At 24.2% G+C, this 17,099-nt stretch overlaps 1 protein-coding gene across 2 annotated transcripts in view; it reads right to left on the bottom strand.

Moving 5' to 3' along the window:
* LOC122512137 (laminin subunit alpha-1) overlaps positions 1-17,099 on the bottom strand; it is a 157,517-nt gene that overhangs the window by 16,411 nt on the left and 124,007 nt on the right. For both annotated transcript variants that reach the window (XM_043627816.1, XM_043627825.1), the window contains 8 exons: positions 8,247-8,353; positions 6,181-6,364; positions 4,615-4,976; positions 2,856-3,053; positions 2,004-2,174; positions 1,227-1,405; positions 892-1,026; positions 125-407 (listed from right to left, as the gene is read on the bottom strand). In XM_043627816.1, coding sequence (XP_043483751.1) covers positions 125-407; positions 892-1,026; positions 1,227-1,405; positions 2,004-2,174; positions 2,856-3,053; positions 4,615-4,976; positions 6,181-6,364; positions 8,247-8,353 — 1,619 coding nt within the window. The remainder of the gene's footprint in view (positions 1-124; positions 408-891; positions 1,027-1,226; positions 1,406-2,003; positions 2,175-2,855; positions 3,054-4,614; positions 4,977-6,180; positions 6,365-8,246; positions 8,354-17,099) is intronic.

Genomic DNA, 17,099 nt, shown 5'->3' with positions numbered 1-17,099 from the left:
ATTATTAATGAATTATTAATTTTAGGAAAAAAATTTTCTATTTAAAAATACTGAAATAAAAAAAATTAAAAAATTCTTTTTTTGAAATGAAAAAATACTGGTTTTATAATGAAAAAAAACGAACCAAACAATATCCGGTTTCAATGTGGCAAATTTCGGATCTTCCGCTACATTGGCAGCGACGCGCTTTCCCGACAAGATCGATGACAATAGTGGAAATGGCAGTTGTCATGTTGTTGTTGTTGCTGTTGTTTTTGTCGTCGTGCCATCGGTAGAAGCCGATACTTGGGTCCTGGCACGAGGTGCTATTGTACTCGGGTGGACATTCGCAAATCTCGATGCCAGTCGCGAGGGGCGGAGAATGAGTGGGTGTCAGCACCGCCGCGTCCATCGATGCTTGCAACAACCTGTTACGGATAATCGAACCGGAAAATACATTATTTACATTTTTTACTCTCTTTTCGAAAAGTTAAATTATTAATCTTGACATTTTCACTGCATTGTTATTTATAACATTCGATATGCACCAAAAGAAAAAACTATTTTATCGAATTTACTGTTAATAAATATTAAATCAAAATTCAAGAAAAAAAAAATTTAATTCAAAACAAGAAAAAAAAATTACTATAAAATAATTAAATAAATAAATCAAATAAAAATAAAAGAAGAAAAGGAAATTTTGTCGAATTTTCCATATTCTAAAAATTCAAGAATTAGAACAAGAAAATAACTATAAAATTAAATAGAAATAAATTGAAAATAAAAATAAAGAACTAAATAGAAATTTAAAGTGTAATAGTGTTTCCTTTCTTTTTAATTAAAACCAATTTTTCTTTCGGATTTGACGTTAACTATTTTGCAAAAAAATACAGAAAAATATTAAAAACTTACGCCACCATGGAAAAATCGGTATAATCCGAAGCTCTTAGAAGAATGTTCTGTAGATTCTGAAGAGCGACCATCAACATTTCTCGCGTTACTTTGAAATCCGGTCGATTTTGCAGCTGCCACAAAGATTCATGAAATCTGAAAAGTAAATCACAAAAGCGTCAGAAAAATCGTTAAAAATCCAAATTAGTTTCAAAATATCAAAAGAAAAAAAAACAAAATTTTTTTTTGAAAAATTCAGTTATAAAATTATTAAAAATATTCAACATTTTACTGAATTTGTTATTTGTTTGAAATTTTTTTTGATAAAATTAATTAATTAAAAATTTGATTTCTACCTGACTTCGTAGTAATTATTATCATTATTATTATCATCTTGCAAATGATGATAATGCTCGAGAATGATTTTATTGTTGCCCTGAATTTGAACGAGAGGATATCGATAGATTGAAGGCAGAGGGTAGCCATCGTCGGAAACCGCAGTCGTAAATCGCAAGAAGCCACCGTATGAGACCACCTGGAAAAAAAATAAAAGTCTTTTGTTACAAAAATCGAAAAAAGTATTTTACAATATTATAAATAATAAAAATAGAAAATTTTTAAATTATTAATTATATTTTATAAAATATTAATAAATTTCTTTGTAATAATTTTCAAAAAAATTTAATATATAATTCTTTGAAACAATTTTCAAAAAAAATTAATATAAAATTCTTTAAAACAAATTTTCGAACTTTAATTAAATTCTTGCAAAAAAATTCAATTATTCAAAAAAAATTCTTTATATAAGAATTTAATTATTTTCAATTCAATTTTAATAAAAATTTCACGAAAGAATTCAATTATTTCCGATTTACAATTTTAATAAAAATTCCCAATTATTTTCGAATTTAGAATTTCAATAAAAATTCCTCGAAAGAATTCAATTATTTCCGATTAACAATTTCAAAACTAAAATTCTTCGAAAGAATTCAGTTATTTGCGATTTACAATTTGAATAAAAATTCCTCGAAAGAATTCGCAATGATTTTCGAATTACAATTTTAATAAAACTCTTCGAAAGAATTCAATTATTTTTAATCTAAAATTATGATAAAATTTTCCAAAATATTTACCTTATCACCTAAAAATGCTTTTGGCAATTGCCAATAAAGTGGATATTCAGGCCTGAGATTCGAGGGAAACGTAACGTCGCCATCGGTTTCCGGTATCACTGTCAATCCATTTGTTTTGTTCAAACCTCGATAAAACGTTGGTAAAATAAAAGGTGAACCATAATTTGAAACCTGGAATGAGAGTATAATCAATTTTTGAATGCACAAGAAAAAATGTAATTATAACTAAAAACAGTAGAAATAATAAAGAAAAATAGCGAGAATAGTAAAAAAAAGAGGAAATACTACAAAAATAGAAGAAATAGTACAAAAATAGTGAAAATAGTAAAAAAAATACAAAAATAGAAAAATAGTAAAAAAAAAATTATGAAAATAGATAAAAAATAGTAGAAATTGTTCAAATGTAGAAGAAATAGTAAAAAAATAGTGAAAATAAAAGGAAGATGATGAAAACAGTGAAAATAGAAGAAAAATAGTGAAAATAGCTCAAAAATAGAAGAGATAGTAAAATATTGATAAAAAAATAGAGGAAATAGTCAAAAAAGTACAAAAATAGAGAAATAATAAAAAATAGTGAAAATGACAGAAAATTAGTGAAAAAAGTAAAAGAAATAGAAAAAATAGTAAAAAAAATAGTGAAAATAGTACAAAAATAGTTAAAATAGTAAAAAAATAATGGAAATTGTTAAAAAAATACAAAAAGTAGAGAAATAATAAAAAATAGTTAAAATTGTACAAAAATAGAAGAAATAGTAAAAAAAAATAGAGCAAATAGTCAAAAAAAAATAGTGAAAATAGTACAAAAAAAAACTAATGAAAAGTTTCAAATAAAAGGATAAAATGGAAACATACGACGATATCATTGACAGTATCATTGATGTACAAAACTCTCGGTCGCTGTAATCTCCTTTGTCCCCAACTGAGACCAGCTTGTCGACAAAGTGTCGATCTCCCGAAGCAAAAGCACTCCGTGCATCCATTTGGATTATCGGCCGCAAGACCGAACGTCCCCTCAGTGCACTGATCGCATCTTCGACCAACGGCATTCTCCTGAATATCAAAATCACATCACAATTATTCACAATTATTGAACCTTTATCAATTTTTAACTCCGAACGTCGGCGCTTATTATTTCTGGGAAAAATAGTAAAAAAAATATAAGCGGATAAAAATAGTAAAAAGCAAGGTAAAAAGTATACGTTTTTTATTTTTATTTCCTACATTTTTTTCTATACTTTTTTTAATATAGTTTACTATAATAAACAAATTCAGTAAAAAAAATATAGCAAAAATATCGAGAAAAAAAAATTGAAAAAAAATATTATTCAAATTTAGTAACAAAAAATATAGTAAAAATAGTAAAAATATATAGAAAAAAAATCCAAAAACAGTAAAAAATAGTGAAAAAATGCAGAAAAAATAGTAAATTATACAGAAAACAATTGTAAAAATATGGTAAAAATAAAACAGAAAAAAAATAAAAAATAGTAAAAAAAATATAGTGAAAATACAGAAAAAATGGTATCTATGGAGAAAGAAATAGAAAATAATAGACAATAGTAAAAAAAAAATAGGATGAAAATACAAAAAAAATAGTAAAAAATGTAGAAAAAATAGTTGAAGATACAGAAAAATAGTAAAAAATTGTAAAAAAAACCAAAAATAGTAACAAGAATAGAAAAATTTTTAAAAAATGTAATAAAAAATACAGAAAAAAAACTAACAAATATAAAAGAAATCGTAAAAAATATAGTAAAAAATACGTTAAAAATAGTAAAAATATAATAAAATAACAGAAAAATAGTAAAAAAAGTAGAAAAAATTGTAAAAATAATATAGTAAAAAATACAGAAATATTAAAAATAGTAAAAATTACGGTAAAAATAGTAAAAATATTGAGAAAAAAACCCAAAAAATAGTAAAAACTACAGAAAAAATAGTAAAAAATGTAGAAAAAATTGTAAAAATAATATAGTAAAAAATACAGAAATAATAGTAAAAATGCGGTAAAAATAGTAAAAATATGGAGAAAAAAACCTAAAAAATAGTACAAAATGTAGAAAAAATTGTAAAAATAATATATAGTAAAAAATACAGAAATAATAGTAAAAATACGGTAAAAATAGTAAAAATATTGAGAAAAAAACCCAAAAAATAGTAAAAACTACAGAAAAAATAGTAAAGAATGTAGAAAAAATTGTAAAAATAATATAGTAAAAAATACTAAAATAATAGTAAAAAATACGAAAAATAGTAAAAATATGGAGAAAAAAACCTAAAAAATAGTACAAAATGTAGAAAAAATTGTAAAAATAATATAGTAAAAAATACTAAAATAATAGTAAAAAATACGAAAAATAGGAAAAAATATACTAAAAATACAGAAAAATAGTAAAAATTATGGTGAAATAACACAAAAAATAGTAACAAAAATAGAAAAAACTTTAAAAAATATAGTAAAAAATACAGAAAAAAGTGTAAAAATATAGGTAAAAAATACACAAAAAATAGTAAAAATATGGAGAAAAAACAGAAAAAATAGTAAAAAATGTAGTATAAAAATTAAAATGTAAAATATATTAGAAATAAAATTAGTAAAAAAAAAATGAACCTTGCAAGGACACTGTCCAGCCGAGTCGCAATCGCAGACACCGGACTCATTGGGACAGGGAAGCGTCCCGTCGTGATTGCAGTTGCAGGGTCGACACTTGGGGTAGCCGAAGTAGCCCCGGGCGCAGCGCTCGCACCTCCGGCCATCGAAGCCGTCCCTGCAGGGGCACTGTCCGCTGGGCGAGCACTGCGACCTGGAGGAGCCCGGCGTGCAGGCGCAGGACTTGCAGCCCACTCCCGCCTGCAGGTCGTAGGCGCCCGGTCTGCAGCGGTCGCAGTTCTCTCCCAGGGTCAGCGGCGGGCACACACAGCGGCCCGTGTCCGGATCGCATATGTGACCCACCAGGTCGCACGGGTCGCACTCTGCAAAAATTCAAAACAGTTTTAGTCTTGTTCCACTTCCAATTCTCTATTTTTATTTATTCTACTCTCTCCTATATTCTATTTTTTATTCTCTCGTAATTTCTTCTATTCTATTTTTTTATTCTTTTCTATATTCTCCTCTATTCTATTTTTTACTCTCTTGTATTTTTTTATTCTTTTCTATTCTCTTCTCTTCTATTTTTTTATTATTTTTTATTCTCTTCTCTTTTTTTTCTTCTTTTCTATTCTCTTCTCTTCTATTTTTTTTATTCTCTTCTAATCTCTTCTCTTCTATTTTTTTATTCTCTTCTAATCTCTTCTCTTCTATTTTTTTTATTCTTTTCTATTCTCTTCTCTTCTATTTTTTTACTCTTTTCTATACTCTCCTCCTTTCTATATTTTATTCTCTTCTATTTTTTTACTCTTTTTCTATTCTTATCTATAATTGTTTTTACTCTTTTCTCTACTCTCCTCCTTTCTATATTTTACTCTTTTCTATTTTTTTTATTCTTTTCCATTCTCTTCTATTCTATTTTTTTACTTTTTTTACTCTCTTCCTTTATCTTTTACTGAATTTTTTGGTTTTATTTCTAGAAGCTTTGTTTCAAAAAAATTTAATTTATTTTCCTCTATTCCATTTTTTTTCCAGAAGTTGTATTTTAAAAAAATTAATTTTAAATAAAATATTTTCCGATTCATTTTTCGTTCAGCAATGAAGGTCAAAGGTTCCGCAATTCGTTTAGCGTCCAGGGGGTCCAGATCGGCGATAAGAAAATAACAAGGATATTTAGCATACAATATATGAATCAAGAAAATGTTTAGTGGGATAAAAAAAAAGTTTAAATTCATTTTTACGTTCAAATTTTCATTTCGTTCAATATTTTTTACGTTCAAATTTCTTTTTCGCGTTTGAATTTATTCTTTTCAATATTTTTCTAAGCTTAAAATTCTATTTGTTCAATATTTTTTTTTAAATTCAAATTTCTTTTCGCTCAATATTTTTTTAAGTTCAAATTTCTTTTCTCTTAATTTTTTTTTTGCTGAATTTTATTTCCTTTACGTTCAAATTTCTTTTTTGGTGTCGAATATTCTTTTTATAAAATATATTTCTTTTTGCGTCAATATTTTCTTTTTTTCAAGTTCAAATTTTTTTTTTCGTTTAATATTTTGAATAAAAAATAGAGTAATTTGTGAAGCGATTTACCGAGACAACCGCTTTCGGAGAATCCATAGAATCTTGGCAGACAATTATCACACTTTGGACCTGCAACTCCAGGTTTGCAGTGACAAAATCCAGAAATATCGTCACACGAACCGTCTAGAGATCCTAGTGGATCGCATCCACAGGGCGAACATCCTGCGCCACTCGACAAGCCCCAATGATCGTTCTGAAAATTCAGAATTTATTTTTAAAAATATTCTTTTTTCTTGTACATAGTCAAAAAAAAAAAAATTAAATAAATAAATAAAATTAAAAAAATGAAGAAAAAGGGAAAATAAATTAAAAAAAACATTTAAAAAAAGCGATTAAATAAATAAATAAAATTAAAAAAATGAAGAAAAAGGGAAAATAAATTTAAAAAACATTAAAAAACGATTAAGTAAATAAATAAAATTAAAAAAATGAAGAAAAAGGGAAAATGAATTAAAAAAACATTTAAAAAACGATTAAATAAATAAATAAAGTAAACCCAAACAAAATAAAATAAGAAAATACATAAAAATAAATAACAAAAACTAAAAAATGATTAAATAAAGTCAAAAAAGACAAAACAATTATGTTTAAATAAAAAATATGAAGAAAAAAAAGAAAATAAACAAAAAACACTCAAAAAGTGATTAAATAAATAAATAAAGTTAATAGAAAATAAAAAAATGAAATAAATGAATTAAATAAAAATAAAATAAGCGAATAAACAAAAAAAAAAAAATAAAAAAGACAAAAAAAATTATTAACGAAAAGAATAAAGTAAAATACATAAAAAAAATAAAACAAATAAATATAAAATTCAGGAAACAATTAAAAATAGTGGAAATAGTACAAGAATAGAAGAAAATGGTAAAAAAATAGTGAAAATAGTAGAAAATAAACCAAAATAGAGGAAATAATAAAAAAAAAAAAATAGTAAAAAAATAGAAAAAATTTTTCAAACCTAGAAGAAATAGAAAAAATAGTGAAAATAATAGAAAAATTGTAAAAATAGTAAAAAAATAGAGGAAATTGCAAGAAAAAAGTAAATAAATAATGAAAATACTAAGAAAATACAAAAATAGAAAAATAATAAAAAATAGTAAAAATAGTAAAAAAAATAGAGGAAATGGCAAGAAAAAGTAAATAAACAATGAAAATAGTAAGAAAATACAAAAATATAAAAATTATTTAAAAAATAGAGAAAATAGTAAAAGAAAAAAGAAAAAGAAAAAAAATAGTAAAAGAAAATGTGAAAATAGTAAAAAATAATCAAAATAGTTAACAAATAAAGGAAATAATAATAAATAGAGAAAATAGTACAAAAATAGTAAAAAAAAAATAGTGGAAACTGCAAAAAAAAAAAAAATAAATAAATAATGAAAATAGTAAAAAAAAATAGAAAAATATTAAAAAATAGAGAAAATAGGAAAAAAATAGTAAAAATAGAGGAAATTGCTAAAAAATAGTAAATAAATAATAAAAATAGTGAAAAAAATACAAAAATAGAAAAATAATAAAAAATAGAGAAAATATGAGAAAAATAGTAAAAAAAATTAGAGGAAATTGCAAAAAAAAGTAAATAAATAATGAAAATACTAAGAAAATAGAAAAATAATAAAAAATAGAGAAAATATGAGAAAAATAGTAAAAAAAAATAAAGGAAATTGCAAAAAAAGTAAATAAATAGTAAAAATAGTAAAAAAATATGTATAAAAATTAGACGAAGAAAAAAAAATAAAATAAATAAATAGATCAAGTAAATAGAAAATAAAAAATAAAATAAACAAAATAAATAAAAATAAAATAAGTGAATAGATAAAGAAAGACTAAAAAAATTATTTAAGAAATTTATAATATACCTACTAAAATAAATAAAAAATAAATTAAAAAATAAATAAGAAAAAAATTTATAGAAAAAATTATTAAATAAATGAATAAAGAAATATGTATATAGATGAGAAAAAACTGAAAAAAAATAAATAAAAAAAAAAACTAAAAAAATGATGAAAAAAATAAAAAAAAGTGAAATAAATAAATAATAAATAATGTAAATAAATGAAAAATAAATAAATAAATACCTGACAACGATCACATTGTCGGCCAATGACGAAAGATTTACATAAACATTGACCAGTTAGCAAATCGCAACCCGAAGAAGTTGAGCCAATATTACTGCATCGACAACCTGCAATCAAAAAATAAATCTAAATACAAATATAGAAAATAGAAAAATAAACATAAAAACGAAAAATAGAAAATAAATAAAAATGTGCAATTACATAACAATATAAAAATAAATAAAAAGAAAAAAATAAATAAAAGTACCTATAAAAAAGTAAATAAAAATACAAAACTGGATAAAAATGAAAAATAGGAAAGTAAGTAAAAATACAAAAATAAATAAAAATGTAAAAATAAAGAAAAAAACGAAAATAAAATAATTAAAAAATGCAGAACTAAAGAAAAACAAAAAATAATTATAAATAAATGAAAATAGAAAAATAAATAAATTACGGAACTGAATAAAAATACAAAAATAAATAAGAGTGCAGAAGTTAATAAAAATACAGAAATAAATAAAATACAGAACCAAATAAAAATGAAAGAATAAGAAAAATAGAAAAATAAATGAGAACACGAAAATAAATCAAAATACAGAACCGACTAAAAATAAAAAAGTAGAAAAAGAATACAAAAACAGAAAAAATAAAAAAATAAGTAATAGAAATAAAAAAAATCGAAAATAAAATAAAAAATAAATTAACATGTTATTATAGTAAACAAAATAATTAACATATAGCGATACTTTTTTTCCCTCATAAAAGAAATAAAAAAAAGAAGAAAAAAAAAAGAAAAATAACAACTCCCCACTGAAAATGACACTTAGATTTATGAACATATCTATATACACGTGTTCAATCCCTGCAATCATCTCATTACAAAATTGAATTATATATTTAACAAATTTATCTCCGCTCTCGCACATAAGCGTCGTCGACGCGGTCGACCTCTTTGCGTATATATCGTTATATACAAGGAGGCAGGCAAAATCGTACGTGCGATTTTTCAAATTGTTATAAACATTAAAGGAAGTTGTGACATGATAATAATGTTAAATCATAATCTTTATATTTATAATACATTATTATTTCTTGCTCAATTCAACGAGAGGGAGACAAGTCCTCTCTTTTCTCTCATGCTCATACTCTAACAAGTAGTGCAATCCTTTCTTGCTCAGACGTCAGCTTATCATTAAATGAACGATTTATGTTCCTCAGTTGTTTTTCTTTTTTTTTCTCTTTTTATTTTTTCAAATCTTAAATGATGATCGGATTAAGAATTAAATACTTTTTGCGCGAATGGAAAAAAAGAAAATTGTACGATAAATATTTTTTTTAAGTGACATAAATTTTTTTCAGTGTGAATATTAATTAAATTTAATTAATAAAAAAAAAAATTTTTGTCATCTTATTTTTATTCGTAGGTATTTTATGTATAATGGTTTGATCCAAATCTCATTTTTATCTCGAAATTCTCATGCTGGTATGTTTTTTTCTACTTTATTATTTTTGTTTTTTCTCGACGAAAAATTTTCTCATCTGTCATATTATATTTTTTAGTCTTGAAGAGTCGTAATATCACAACGAAATGCATAGATGAATTCGAATTTTTAAATATATGAAAATTCTTTTGTGAACAATAACCGTTCTTTTCTTTAATAGACCAAAGGCCACGAAAATTTTTTTCTTAATTTTAACAATAAGGTCTACAACATTCACTATTTAATTAATAAAATTAATTAGTTAATCTTCAGTTCAACATTTTTGTTATTTAGTTTTAGAATTATATTTTAATAAATGTTTACAAGCACTTTACAAGTCAAGCAAGACGAGACGAGCGAGACACTAATAGGTTATGTTTACAAATCGTAGCTTCGTTCTCCTCCACTGTTGCCAACCTTGCCATACTTGCCAATCGACGTTTTAAGTGCTATTCACATTCCCCGTTGTTTCAATTTTTATTATCAATTATTTCCGAATTTCTATTGACTTTAGGCATAATTCTTATGTAGTTTTGACTTCTTTCAATGTCTTTTCGATACTTAATTGTATTTTAAGACTCTTGGGACTATTTATAAGGTTTTAAAATAAAATATTACTTGAGGTCAGAGCTTTAGGCGTTCTACCTACCCAACCCTGGTTCGAAGTGACAAGTAAGCATGACAAACGGAAAAAAGGGACAAAATAATAAAAAATAATTTTCTAGTCTCGTAATGAGTGTAAAACAATAAAAAAAACATAATTTTCCGGTACTTTTCCCCAAAAGAGTCACGGAAAATAATAAATATCTCATTATCAATATTGATTGATCGTAAAAAAAATTTCTTGACCGTTAACGTTAATTGGTAAAAAAGAAAAATGAAATACCGACAAAAAGTGCTATCTGGTGGAGAGTATGAAAAGTTCAATTCAATTTCTTTTTGTTTCTCATGTTCGATGTTCCCGAACTGAATCCCGATCGTGATGAGTAGTCCTGCGGACGAGTCTAAAACGAATTGAGTTTTGCGCGTAATCGTTGCGGCAATTTATCGGTCAATAAATCGGTAAGTGGTCAAAAGGTATCACTTTACTGCGCGTAATATGCTACCTTTAGCAAAACAGAAAAAAAACAAAGTTGCACGTAACGTTTCGATTTTACAGAAGACCGAAAATTATCCCGGAATTTTTTATTAACCTCGTGCCACGCCACTCGCGCACAACAAATGAGACATTACCGTGGTGAGAATCAATGATTAAATTGCGCCTCTTTTGCCATCACTAATACCGACCGTTATTCTCGTTAAATACACAAATTTCGCCTCTTTCGTGTCGCTCGTGAAATTTAAAAACCAACCAATCGAAACATAACCTCAAAATTTTTCCCATTTTCTACTTTTTCCACGAATCTTTTCAAACATTTCTCCTACAATAGAATTCCATAAGTCAGTGACGTATACAGACAAGGTTTTTAGGAGGGGACATAAAAAGCAATAAAAAAATACATAACCTCAAAGTTTTTTAAATTTTCTCTTTACTTCTTTGTTTAATAACTTTCCAAATTGAAAAAAACTTTGAAAAACCGATACATTTATATAAAAAAGTAACAATAAAGAAATAAAAATAATAATTAAAAATAAATAAAAATAAATAAATAAAAATGAATAAAAATAACAAATGAAAATAATAAAATAACAAATAAAAAAGTAAAAAAAAAGATGAAAAGTAATAAAAAAGTGCAAATTAGACTAAATAACAATTAGAGTCAGTGAGCAAAAAAAAACTATCCCCGCTTAATTAAATTTTTTTTTCGAAATTGATCCCACGGGAATTAATTTCTTTCTCTATAGGAGAAATATAAATATATTATGCAAAGTTGAAATTATCGTTGACAATTTAAGGCTCATATAGAAAGGTAATGTGTATAATTTTCTTGTGTACGTGTGGGGAGGGTATATATGTATATATACACGAAATAATAAAAATATTTTAACGACGTTGTGCTACGCTACTGGGTATATGAGACATGCGTGTTTGCGTGTTTTTCTTCAACGCACGCACGTTATTAAACCAAGGCCTGGGTCGCTCTAGGCAAATTACAAACAAGAAACAAATAATCCGCAAAAGAATCGAGTTGCTTCGAGAGCCCACACAACACGTGGTTTATAAGTTGATTGAAAACTTATAATTAATCGAGTGCCATTTTTATTAAGTTCTATTCAATTTTTTTTTATTTTATTTTTTGTAGTTTCTTTTTGAAAGTGTCCTTTCGAGTGTAGGTATTAATTCACAATCGGGAATTCAAAAAACAGTGTTAAAAATTCGAACAAGGAATTTTTTTGTTTCATCACAAAAAGGTTATTTTTTTTAGAATCTGAGCTATAGTGTTTTAATAACACGATTTCTATATTTAATCACAAAAAGGGTATTTTTGTAGAATCTGAGCTACAATGTGTTTTAATAACACGATTTCTATATTTAATCACAAAAAGAGTATTTTATAAATTTTTTTATAATAAATTAATTTACACTCGTGAATTCAAAAAACACTGTTAAAAATTCGCACAAGGAATTTTTTTTGTCTAATCACAAAAAGGTTATTTTTTTTAGAATCTGAGCTACAATGTGTTTTAATAACACGATTTCTATATTTAATCACAAAAAGGGTATTTTTTTAGAATCTGAGCTACAATGTGTTTCAATAACATGATTTCTATATTTAATCACAAAAAGGGTGTATCAATTGCGCATTCATTAATTTTTTTAAAGTAAAATAAATTATTATTATTCAATATGTAATGACTGAAACGAAAAAAATTATAACAAGTCAGTGAACGACGATTCAATGGATTGTTAATGAATTAAAGTAAAATTAAAATTTTGAGTTATAGACTTGTTTAGAAAAAAATTATTACCTTTTGTTGTTGATTTATATTTATAAAAAGAAGAAACATAATTTATACTTGTCAATTTATTTTAAGTTTTATATTAAAATTATGTAAATTTTTATTAAAATCGAAATAAAAGGTAGAATCTTCACAACTAATTGTTGATTAATACAGAAAAATTATTTTTTTTATTATTAAGTTTGAAGAAAAATTTTCAAAATGGGGAAAAAAAGGCTCGTGAGTGAAAAATAGGTTTGGCTTTGCGAGATTTATTCCTCTTGTGCGTGTAGAAATTGTAAGAGTAAATTGTTGTAAATTGTTCGAAATAAACAGACTCGTGATAAAAAGTTTATGGCTCTTTTTAATTCACGCGAGAGCGACTGTTAAGCCATGCATGTACACAAGACCACTGATAAGGTTCGCTTACAACACACTCTCTATATTTTTTGCTTTCTTTCTTTCTTTTTTTTATATATTTAAAGCCGTTTTTGTATACAACTAGACACGAATAATATTTTTACACCTTTTGGCAAATTTAAGTATTTAATTTTAATACTTAATATAAATCTGTTTATATTTAACATTCTAAGTTAATAGTTAATATATAAAGTATATAATAAAATTTCAATAAGATTTTATATATTTAAACGGTGTAAGTGGTTCGCGCGCTCGACATGCGCGGTAAAGGTATAACCTATGATTTTTTGCTTCTAATGTATCTAGGTATCTTTCTTCAATGCCATTTTCTTCTTTTTTATTATTATCACTATAATATTATTAATAAAAATTATATTATTATCTATTAATATATAATAATTATTATAATATTATATATCAATATGTATTAATATTTATAATATATTATAAGAAATAAAAATACTACTGCTTGGGGAAGGGGTGGGGGTAGGGGTAAAAAATGGTCCCTAATAGTAAATAATAACATAATAATAGTAAACTATAAAATAATAAAGAAAATGAATAAAATATAAAATTATTATTAATATTAAAATTATTTTATTAAAAATAAAATAATTATTATAATTTTTATAATTTCTATAATAATTATTATCAACAGTTTTGTTAGTACTATATATAATAATAGACGATGACTGAGCTCACCGATTATGTTTCAATCTTATTGAATATATATTCGAGTGTACAGTGATTATGATCGATGGAACTGTCAATGAAATTTATGAAGAAAGAGCGAATTGACATAATCGCGGGAGCTAATCGAGATGACATATTATATACACGTATAGTATAGTAGTCTCGCGAGAAAGTATCTGGATCAAAAAAGAAACGTGAGATGACTCTGAAAAATATTCTCACATGATTGAACCATTAACATGATATCAATATAACCACCCAACGCATAGTCGTAAAAAAATTTTTTATTTTTAAAAAAACAATAAATTTGTACTTTTAAACGCAATAATTTTTCATTTTAATTTATAATAAGAAATTGATTTCAAAAAAAAATTAAATAAACTCTTTACAATTTTATTGAATTTATAATCATACATTGATTTCAAAAAAAGAAAATTAAATAAAATTGTAAATAGTTTATTATATTTTCCGCGCTCAAAACCCTCGGGTTCTTGGAAAAATTATGTTCTGTGTTATAAAAAGAGTGAAGAAAGAGTTTCGAAAAAAATTTTATTTTCATTTCACTGAAAACTCATTAATTTTGTGGGATTTGTAAAATATCAAATATTTTCCAAGCGTGAAAACTATATTGGCATTCAGGAAATTATTAATAAATTCCAAATGCTTTTATATTTTAAACACTCTTTGGAAAGAAACTGTTTTCCTCAATATTTTAATTTAATTATAGAACAAAATAAATTTCAAAACGAAAATAACTTATTTTTATTATTATTATTTATTTTTTTATTAAATAACTTTAAATTCATGTCTAATATAAAATTTTTTTTTTATAAAATTTAAAAATAATTTATTTTCACTTTTCTTCACCATTAAAAGCGAAATTTATTTTGAAAAAAATACGAACATGAGACGGTTAGTCATGAAAAAAAATCCTCAGTGTCTGAGAAAGAATTGTCATTACATAGAAAATTGATATATTTTTTGTTATCAGAAAGCGTGACAATAGTGAAAAGATTCAAATTTCCCCTTTTTACTGTATACGTATGAATAAAAGAATCGTCCAACGTTTAATGCCAACATTGCAAAAACGTAGACAAAAATAGTGCTAATTTTATAAATACATTTAAAAAAACGATCTATTAAAGTTATTGAAACTTATTTTTAATATTTATAGCTACGAAAAAAATTATTATTTAATGGAAAAATTATTTAATTTATAATATAATATAATATAATATAATATAATATAATATAATATAATATAATATAATATAATATAATATAATATAATATAATATAATATAATATAATATAATATAATATAATATAATATAATATAATATAATATAATATAATATAATATAATATAATATAATATAATATAATATAATATAATATAATATAATATAATATAATATAATATAATATAATATAATATAATATAATATAATATAATATAATATAATATAATATAATATAATATAATATAATATAATATAATATAATATAATATAATATAATATAATATAATATAATATAATATAATATAATATAATATAATATAATATAATATAATATAATATAATATAATATAATATAATATAATAATAATAATAATAATTATAATATTAATTATAAAAATTAGCTAGACTAAAAATACTATAATAATAATAAAAAAATTTATAATGTTATATAACAGGAGTGAAACCATTCGAATCGATCTACTTCTTTTATATATAATTTCAAATAACTGGTAGAAAAAAGGAAAAAAAGGACGAAATTGGACGATAAATTAATAAAAGGGCTGCTTTGCGTGCAAGACGTGAGCTCCTCGTTGAAAGCGTCTCGTTAACACTTCTGGACCCGTCGTTAAACAATATTTATCGACCAAGTAATATGCAACGCGCGATTGACTTGAAAAACAGGGGGCCAAAACACGATCATTTATCAATTTCAACTTCAACAAAATGAAGAGAAAAAAAAACGATTAACTTTCCAATTTTCATTATTATATTCAAATCAATCATAAATCACAAAACAACTGCATTTCAAAACTTGTCATCAATTTATTTCTATACAGAATATAGACTTTCACAATTTTTACCTCATTTTCATGGTTTTCGATTAATATTTTCAAGGAAATTGTCAGAAATTATTTTTATCAGAAATTATCTAATAGTTAAATTATATTTTTAAATATATTATTATTATTATTATTATTATTATTATTATTATTATTATTATTATTATTATTATTATTATATAGGTATATAGAAATATTAAAATGTTAATTTATAATTATTTTTTTCAGCTGCATTAGGCAAAGGTGTTTTTTTTAGAATCTGAGCTAATAATCATCGTGAACACTTTCAAGAAATACTCAACCCTCAATGAGTTTTCAAAAAGAGAAAATCAACTTGCCTGAGCGAATATTAATATATTTATCAACTGCAGTATGCAAAGGGGTTTTTTTAAGAATCTGAGCTAATTTGGATCGAGTATCCATGAGAAATCTTTTTCTAGTTAATTATTTCAAAAGTAACCCTAGGGAATCTTTCTCTAGTTATAATTTTTAAAAGTACCCCTAAGGACCCTTTCTCAATAGCTAATTTTTAAAAAGTACCCTTATGGAATTATTATCTACCTATAATTTTTAAAAAGTATTCCTAAGGAAGTCCGTAAGTTTTAATTTTTGGTCCGTAAATGGTCCGTAAGTTTTAATTCTTGTCCCGTAAATGGTCCGTATTTTTTTAATTTTTGGTCCGTAAATGGTCCGTAAATTTTAATTTTTGTTCCGTAAAGTCCGTATTTTTAAATACTGCGGTTCGAACCCTGACTTAAATAAATTACAATTTTTTCCTAATATTTGTAAATACGATTTTTTCTTCTAACTATTATCCGCAAGTAATGCAATTAAAGTCTAGGATAAAATCCGAGAGAGTGTACCAAAGGGGGCAAGGGGGGAATGATTCAATTGAACGCCACGCCGATGACCCCTAGTCTCTCAAGATTCTTCGTTTCACATTGAATTTTTTTTCAATCTTCTTATCCTGCTTTGCTGCCTACGTGTTGCAGTTTCTCGACGTACATTTATATATAAAGAAATATACATATATATTTATATTTGTAGGCATATATATATGTATGTATAGTATATAAATGTATGTATATATAAGAAAGTGCCAGGAGTGAATGAACAAGGCAGTAAAGAGCGATCACCTTTGTACACGTTCTCATAATACACACGCGAATATTTTTACCTCTATCTACATATCGTATTATATTATGCGTATGTACCATTTAAATTTACATATTTATATTGATATACACACTTACATACATACATACATGTCCTACAATAATACGAAAACACAAAAGTTTCTTTTTTTATTTATTT

Source organism: Leptopilina heterotoma, unplaced genomic scaffold, assembly GCF_015476425.1.
Source record: "Leptopilina heterotoma isolate Lh14 unplaced genomic scaffold, ASM1547642v1 Lhet_123, whole genome shotgun sequence".
Classification (NCBI taxonomy): Eukaryota; Metazoa; Arthropoda; class Insecta; order Hymenoptera; family Figitidae; genus Leptopilina; species Leptopilina heterotoma.
The sequence above is the reverse complement of the archived record's forward strand: the minus strand, read 5'-3'. Positions and strand labels throughout refer to the sequence as shown.